This window comes from Montipora foliosa, chromosome 11 (genome assembly GCF_036669935.1).
Source record: "Montipora foliosa isolate CH-2021 chromosome 11, ASM3666993v2, whole genome shotgun sequence".
Classification (NCBI taxonomy): domain Eukaryota; kingdom Metazoa; phylum Cnidaria; class Anthozoa; order Scleractinia; family Acroporidae; genus Montipora; species Montipora foliosa.
In genome coordinates, this window is record NC_090879.1 from 50,366,941 (window position 1) to 50,376,211 (window position 9,271).

General features: G+C 39.2%; 1 protein-coding gene and 1 pseudogene across 1 annotated transcript in view; one reads left to right on the forward strand and one right to left on the reverse strand.

Annotated features, from left to right (window-relative positions):
* Window positions 1-608, forward strand: part of LOC137977349 (uncharacterized) — a 951-nt gene extending 343 nt beyond the window's left edge. Inside the window, exon 1 of the mRNA XM_068824576.1 lies at window positions 1-608. This exon is cut by the window's left edge and continues 343 nt beyond it. Within this exon, the coding sequence (XP_068680677.1) occupies window positions 1-608 (608 nt within the window).
* A 2,372-nt stretch (window positions 609-2,980) lies between these two features.
* On the reverse strand, window positions 2,981-7,112 carry LOC137975647 (neuropeptide FF receptor 2-like; annotated as a pseudogene).
* Window positions 7,113-9,271: the final 2,159 nt, after the last annotated feature.

Genomic DNA, 9,271 nt, shown 5'->3' on the forward strand with positions numbered 1-9,271 from the left:
CAAATCATGACAGCGACGAGGAAGAAGCTTCGCAACTCCAAGAAGACGTCCAAATGAACAACAGCTCAAGCTCGACGCAAAGCCATGAAAATATCGTCGATACAGAGCAAGGCTCAGCCGATTCGCCTGCGTCTTCTGAGTCAAGGTCAAGTTCAAATCAATCGCCTACTAATGCAAACGAAGTGACAGAGGTGGTAAACCCAAAGAAACCAACGGCATCTGCATTGAAGACAACAAAGCGTTCATGGGCAGCAGCTAATCGCCATAACGGAAGCACAAAAGAAGACATTGATCTGGCAATGATGCAAATTGCACAAGAACTCTTGCATGAACCATCAGAAAAGACTCCATCTGTTGATGACGATGATGAAGAAATGCTTTTTGCAAGAAGCTTTGCAAAAAGACTTAAAAAACTCCCAGAAAGAGCAAAGGCGTTTGTGAGGATTCAACTAGAACAGATAATGTTCCAAGCAGAATTTGCACCAGCTCAACAGTACCCTGCTCCAGTCAACGCAATGCATATGGGCTATAATCACACAGACTATCAACCACAGTATGGGCATCATCCTTGTAATTCTGATTGCACCCCAAACCTACAATCACTATAATGTTAGGTTTAGAGTTTTGATTGTATAGCTCATACAAATCATCAATTTTTACCCTCTATTATAACTGTTTCTACATGTATGAACATTGTTGGCAGAGATTGAAGTATATGACAGCATAAACAGACTGAGATACCAAGATATGCTATTTTTTATAAAGATACATGATTGTATACTATACACAAGATTATTTTCCCAATAATTCTAGTTACTGTTTCTACAATGTAAAGGTATGGACAGGTGCACATTTATTTCTGTAAATATTCAAATTTTGAGGCTATTGTCGGGTGATGTGGTATGGTACGCTAATTCACCAATTGCAGGAGAAAATTATAAGTGTCAGCCTCTGGTTGGTTAATTTGCATGTTATCCCACACCACCTCACAATAGCTTGAAAAATTTCATATTTACAGAAATATAGTAAAGGAGTTTGATATCCATAATACAGTGCTCAATACATGGAAGTCAAGCAGAATTTATATTATGAGGTAAGAATCAATTAGATTATGCATGTATCCCTGCAAACCTGTTTCGTGGTTGTAGGGGTAGACCCGTAGTCTAGCTCTGCGTAGTCGAGCTCTGTGTAGGAATGTGATCTGTCTCATATGGTTTAGGGGCCGACATTTCTCTCCCTTACTGCCGTACCGGAAGGAAGGTCGGTATCTGAAAGCTGCGAAGGGCCAACTGGGTCCAAAAGCGATCGCACGGACCGAAACCCCGGGATGACTCGTTTGGTTCGAAGCTCCAGCGCCATCTGTAATCCTGTGTATTTAACAGCTATGCTGATGTTGCAGTCAAATCCGGTCTCAGGTTGAACCCTTTTTTACCTAGGTTAAAATGGTGATCCTCATTTTATCTGGGTTGAAAATGCACTCTACTTAGTAGCTATCAACAGAGATTAACCAAAATTTTAAGAACATGCTAAGAACATACCAAGTAGGAGAGTCAATTTAAAACGTCGTTTTTTCCCATTTATTTGTTTTTGTGAGTCGTATAAAGTTTATAAATAGAAGTACAAAAAATCTAATATGATGACAGTTCACTCAAATCACAGTAGAGGAGACTGGTTATGAAAACCGGCGAACTTCGAAGAGCGAAACAATAGCTTTGTGTCTGCTGTTGAGCCAGCACATCACGTGACAACATCTTCAGCGGCAAAATGCTTCTCACAAGTGAAAACTCTATCATTTTTTATCAGCTCCTTGAAACTGGTCCAAATCTCTCGTCTTTTTAATTTCTCCAAGCCATTCGTCCCTCCACTTTGCATACGATTCGTCTTTCGCCTTCGGCAACTTCCATATACCGATTCCTTTCTTTCTGCGACTCGATCCGCAGCCAGATACTGCGCAGTTTTCTCCCGGCATAATTCCTACTTAAAACTCTAATATCTATCTTTCGAGACAGGCAGAAAACTTGAGATAAACAAGACTACTCACGATTCGCCATTTTGTTTGAGTGTGCAGGGTCAAGATCACGTGTCCAAGCGAAAACCATAACAAAGACATAGTCCTTTGAAGTTCGCCGGTTTTCATAACCAGTCTCCTCTACTAACTATGCTCAAATACTTAGGGACTTTTCTAACATTAACCGTGAATGTGGTTCCTTGTTGCATGATAGACTGAATAACAACTCAGTTTGTAGTCGAACTTCATAGTATACCACACAACGAAGAACGTTTTCAAACTAAAATAGCACAAAAAGAACGTTCATCCTAAGCCCCAAAATTACACGTTCTTATTAAAAAAGAGTGTATTCGAGAAAAAGGCAACGCCACCTTAAAATGTCACCCGTGCAATAAAAGCTATTTTGCTATAGTGTCATCTTGTTCGCGATGGACAATACATATGACAAAGGTTGTGAAATTGACAGAGAAAGCAAAGAAAGGATTTCTGTACTGTCGTGTGTTTACCAGCCATTTATAAAGAACCTTAAACTGAATCTAGCCAGTTTCACTTTGTTGGTTTGCAAATGACACCAGCAAGAAAAGTGTACCAACTGTAAAACCGCGCTTGCAGGAAAATTGCATTTCCGGACATTGCTCCTTTAAGCCACCGTTTTGTGGTGATGCCAATGACAATTGGCAAACAATGTTTTTCTTACTGGCCACGGTCTCTTTCGGAAAGTGACGTGAGCTGTAAGGCTTATGTCTAGAACAGTTGCTCTTCCTTTTCATTAACCGAGTACCCATTGTACAGTCATTTTTGCTATAATCATATATATTCTTTCTGTAATCGTTGTATACGAAGATAACGATGATGATGACTCGGTAAGGTAAGGTGAGGAAAGATTTATTAAAATCACATCGCAGCCTGTAGGCTGAATTACGTAACATTTACATACTAATATTTACAACAAGAATTAAAACAATTTACAATAATGGTTAAAATATAATACAGATACAAGCTATATCTAAAAGGAATCTAGTAAATAATAACCAATTTAATGAAACTTAATTACATTTCTAAAATTGATTCCAAAATTGATTCGCTTGGCGGGCCATTGTGTGAGTAAAGGAGTTCTTTGCCCTATTGGTGCGGACATATGGCACTTCGTAAGGGCGATAGTTTCTTAATTTATACCTTGGATTCTTACATAATGGCGGAAGTAAGCTGTTCAGCCTATGGTCTTCATTGGATTCCATGCCATGAAAAAGCTTATCACTTAGTTAATCAATATGATCACATGCATTATTGTAGCTCGTGAAGGGCATAATAATTGAAATCGTTAATGAGATACTGCGGCAAGGCGTTGTAAAATACCTAAGATGAGAATGATAATAATGATGATAATTACTGGGTTGCCGTATGGCAATCCCAGTCGGAAAATGGGTAGATTTCTCCGTTTTATTATTTTCCGTGTCGGTAAAAGTCTTGCCTGTCACTCTCCTGCTAAGTGGTGTCTTTGTGCATAGAGCCTTCTGCGTGTATTTTCTTAGGATCGAGAGGGTAGTGGGAATTGCGTAGGTTTCTCTAGTGGACACAGTAGAACGATTAACTTAACCGGCAATGGCGTCAAAAGTCGTGTAACGCGAATGGCGTTTTAGTGGATCTTTGAACAAAATATACCCTTATGAAGCTCCTTAAAAGCGACGAGTAATGGACTTCGATAACAATCTGTCTCCCGTCGAGCCGTCTTTTACCAAGTGTGCTGTTATGTGAAACACTGAAGATTCGTAGGGCAGCGATAATAGTGAATTCAAAGACTAGACCAGGTGGATTGGATGGAATTTCAAGCGTTAAAATCGCTGAAAAGGTAAAATTATTTTCGGAGCGATGCAATTGCGTGTCTTAAACAGATTTTCCTTTGATCTCACATAATTGTGTTTTCCCTCAAAATATTGGCTTCTTTTCGCTTTCGCTCGAACATATTTACCTTTATTACATGTCCAGTGAATAGTTTTATCCTCTGGGATGAATTTTCCGTCGAAAAATCGGTTATTGGGTGGTTTTTGGCAAACAGAGGTTAATTATTCGTGATGCGATCGCTTCCGTTGCCTTTCGCAACGGGTCGCAAATTTGACACTTTTATCGCATTATCACATCACACATTGATCGCTAATCCGATTATTCCTAAAAATCTAAAAAATATTCGTGCCTCATCAGTTTTCGGTCGAATTTATGTCCAAGAAAGCAGATAAATTGCAGAAAATTTTAGTTTTGCATCCAAAAATTCGTAATCAACGCTAAAATGATCAAATTTTGCCTGGAAAACATATTTTACTGTTATTTTTATTAAATTTTTTCGTTTAACTTTCGCTTTTATCAAATGCTTCAGTTGTCTGTAAATAAGTTATACGCTGTTGGAAATATGTTTTTTTAATTACCTTTTGCTTTGTTTTTGCAAGCCGGTAATCGGCCCGTGGGAATTAGGGGAGAATAATGCCCTACATTCATGATGATACCATGGTGGCAACGATGACGACCACGATGATAAAATGATGAGGAGGACTAGAATATTTACGCCGCCGTCTATGAATTGGCGTTGCGATGATTTAAACACATTTCATCGGCGTTAATGTTATCGCTACGGTCTTTGCGGCAAAACCGGACCTGCTTTAAAACCTGTTGCAATCCTCGGCGATATCTATCATTGAATACGAAGTAAATGAGGGGAGTTATGGCAGCATTTGAAAACAAAACAAAATGTACAGCGAATCCAAATTGATTCATGTTACACGGCATTTCCCATTTCCACACAAAGTAAAACAACATTCCGTACACAAACAGTGGCAGAACACAAAGCGCAAATGCAATAGTTATAGCGCAGATGTTTGAAATGACCTTTACGTTTTCTTTGTAAATTCTGAGTTGAAGCCTTGATTTGCTATAAATTGTGAGTCCTTGAATTCTCAAACTCCTTATGATTCGAGTGTACAAGAGTGCTAAAGTCAAAAATGGAGCAATCACTACGAGAACCAAGACAACTACAACGTAATCTTCTTCGGCTTTTTTGGGATCAGAGAACATTTTTGGCTCCCAGCTGAAAATGCAATATGTTGTGTTATTGTTGGAACTAAGACGAATAATAAAGAAATAAATGCTGTGTAAACTCATCGACACCACCCATACCAGTGCGATAACAATTTTACATCGTTTTGGGGTTATTATGGCGGGGCGATATGGAAAACAATTCCGCGATATCTGTCGACAGCAATGACGACCAAGCTCTGGATCGAAACAACCAATGAAGTGTCTTGGAAAAAATAGATCAGCTGACAAAAAATCAATCCCACAGATCCTTCAATTAGCCATCTTCGAGGACCGTTTGCGATTTCGGAGATTTTCATCGGCACGGCCAACACTGAAATAGAGAAATCCGATACGGCCATATTTGCGATGAGATAGTTTACAGTTGTCTGCATCCGTCGGTTCCTGATCACAGTTGCAATGATGACAGAGTTTCCAAAGAAAGAAACGATCGAAACTATACTGTAGGCCAAGATCTTGATGATCTTAACCTCAAGTTTATCTTCTGTGAGAGAAGGACATTGTTCTGGTTCAGCAGCAGTGAAGTTTTCCATGGTAACTAAGATGGCATTAGAGGAGAAATTTAATGCCATTACTCTGGTTTTTTGAAGTCGCCTTTGCCTCTCCGTACACCTGAGCCACTCAACTCGTAGCAAGAAAGTACACCACACTATCAACCACTGTACTGTTCTCACGCAAATTACCTTGAGGTGATTTTGAGAGAAAGGTGTTTTTTCTGTCTCTAGAATCCAACAGTATTGAAGGAACTCTAAGATGAAGAAGAAATCCTTCGGTTTTAGGGATATTAACTTCTCAAACTCCCCCCGACAAAGCAACAATGCAATTCTGATTCTGACTGCATCTTCTTTTTATCCCGCTGGTGGCAGCCCAGGTTTTATAGCTGGTAAAACTACATTCAGCGCACCTCCCACAGGTTCTATTGGCGTCGATTAATTAGTTGTTGTAGCTGCGAATTTTTATCTCCAGATGTCTTCGTATTTATTTAGTCGCTTCAACATTGCAAACTTGCGTTAGATATATTTATTCAGCCAAGCGAATAAGGTTGTTGCCTGCAGCTCAGTGCTACTGAAAACTGCCAAATTGAAAAGACCCCGGTGATGACTTAAAAGGCAATCTTGAGAAACTAAAGTCGTAAAAAAACTAAATTCCACAGTTTTTTGTCCTTCGAAAGATCAATAATGGACTAATAGAAATTCTGTCTATTTCAGCCGGTTTGAATTATTAAAAATGCGGGGCTGTATGAATATTTTACAACACAAAATTTGATAAATACGACTTTTTCAAGAACGTTTCAATTCAAATCGGACATTTTGACCGTTCGTGTACGCTTTATTGAAGATATAAGGAGAAATCAATGTTTATATCTGCGTAGGCGTATAAATGTGTTGCAAGCACCACGTATTTAAATTTTGTGGACGTCATTGAATGAACACCATGTCATCCTTCGAGGCAATCGCAGGTTTCCTGGAGCAAACAACACGAAATTAGCGGATTGTGACATATCTTTCCGCGTTGCCCTTGCAATAACTCTAAGCGAAATTGATCATTGCAGCTGAGAGAAACTAAAGCAGTTGCGTAAGAAGACCTGTTTGTTTTTTTTTTTCAGGCTTCCTTCGCAACTGCTAACAGAGTGAGTTGCTCTCATCTGACAGCATCCCGAAATTCAGTTGGCTTTTAGTTGAACATTCACGTCACCGCATGCTTCCAAAAATTGCTTACTTGGATGTCAGATCGCGTGATCGACATGATTTTTTAAATTACAGAGATCCAACGAAAATAATAAAGAGATAATTAAACCACCCACTGCCGATTCATAATGAGGCTTGGTTTCTTTAGGCGTCAACAGTCTTCAGCTCTCCAAAGCAGGCAGAATGTAAGCAATTTCATGGCAGAAATCAGCACATAAATTTACCTCCAGATGGCGATACACTGTTTATTTACTGGTATAAGACAGACTTCTTTCATTCGTGGTTTAGGCTGGCTTAGTGAGATTACCAATGGACTTATATCGACTGCCAGGGGCGCCTTTACATACTCATATCTCAAAACACCGTGTTAGCGACCACGAAAAAAATGCAATTGAAATGCCTTATGTAAATATCATTCCTATTACCATACTGTCATCTTCGGCTTTTTTGTCTGACTTGTTTGCTGAATCGTTTCGAGCAAACTCTATTTAAGGGCACTCTGTGCATAATCAAGTCGATTTACGGTTTACAGTATCCTGAGCAAACTTCATTTTAAAGATGACAGAACAAAGTAAAGATATGAAATGCCGGTTTTCAGTTCACATGTTTCAAGAGGTTTCACCATTTTTTAATATAAAAAAAACTATTGGTTGAGGCAGGTTATTGAGACTGCAGTAATTGCTGGTGAAAGGTGCAACTGCCATTTCACTGAGGTTGAGAATCCTGTCTTGAGGCGTTTGCTCTTTGCCAACAAATACGTCCAGGTGAAAAAGACAGTTGGTTCGGACGGTGGAGTAGAGTCGTTATGGCAACTGTTACCGCAGTCTCAACCAGTTAGAAACGAGTCCGTCCTTATAGCTTTCAATGAAGAAGACTTAGCCAAAATGACTACAGAAGGATATTAGCATTTATAAGTGCAGCGGTTATCGTCCTGGCCGTGTTTATTAGGAAGAGAGAGATGCAAGAGACAAAGACCAAGATCATGGGTCAGCCAACCGTGTGTTTTATTTATCGAAAAATTACTCCATTCTGATTGGCTAAGAGAAATGCAGTTTTCACGTAATATAGTGCAGAAAAACGAAAATTCGGTGCAAAAAGAAGTAATAACCAAGCATTCTGATTGATCAATGAGCAAACAAAGTCAGACTATTCAATCAATTTCGAACCCTGGATGGCGCAAATTTTTGTACAATTGTGTGATACGCGAGCGTTGTTTCAGCTAGACCATCTAGAAATTTTTCATGATATGTTTAATAAGTAATCATATGATTTTTCTAGTGCAATTTGGAATTAATAAGCACTTGTAAATTTTCTCATCCTACAAATATCATTCTCCACAAGTGATAAGAATAGATGGTAACGCCTTATTACAAAGCATTATGGGATTGAAATGCGGGCAAACATCGCAAAAATGTCTGTTTTTGTCCTCGTATTAATCCCATAGTGCTTTGGGCTCTAAATCGTGACGTCAATTGAAAAGAGTGCAATTGCACTCGCCCGTTTTGTTCATCTTTGACTGATTTTTCATGCTCATATATTTTTCAACTTTCTCATGCACATATATTCCAAATTGCACTCGCGTGTGATTACCTATACTATATGTCACTAAATGTGACCTCTCCGATGGAGGATATGTTGCTTACAAAAATAGGCACTGAATCGCGCGTGTGGAAAGACACAAACACTGAAGGCTCTTCTATCTGCAAACACCATAATCGGAGAAACACCGCCGAGGTGTTTCCGTGTGCTTCAGAAAAGCAAGAACGAATTTCATTGCCTGTTGCATGAAATGCTGTTTGTTATGGCTCTTAAACCACAATATTCTGTGAACTAGTACAAGTGATGTGTTTTTACGACAAAAATTTCTTCAAAAAACATCCGAACCTGTGCAAATGTTATTCTTAAAAGTCAAGCTTGGCTATAGAGAAGGTATAAGCTTATGATCTTGTTGACCGAGTAGGAGTACGAGGAGGGCTGGACGGAAAAATATTTGGCCCGAGGTTTAATAGCTCACGGACCTCACTGCGCTAGGGCCAAACAGTTTTCCTGTCCGGCCCACCTAAACTCAGTCGGTAAGCATTTTAACATATCGGCTCTTTACACTATTCATGAGCACTCAGAGGATGAAGTTGTGCCAAAAAAAGTTACAAATTTGCACAGAAAATTGTTCTAATATGTTGTTTGTAGTTGCTTTTCTGGATATAACTGAACTTGAATGTTTAGAAGGGACGAAATCATCTAAAATGGGATCGCACAGAGTACCCTGCGAGCAGAGTCTCTTTCGATCTTCCTAGATAAGTCGGGAAGAGGAAAGTAGACTCTGCTCGCCGCCTCCACATTCTTTGATTTGCCGCTCATCCAAAGAATTGGATGAGTCAGTCCAGTTTCGACTTGTCAAGCCTGTTTGTTTAATTTTTGCGCATGATCAATCGCCACGCGTCATCAATACTTTGAAATTTACAACAGCGTGGCAATTTTAACTGTTAGAATT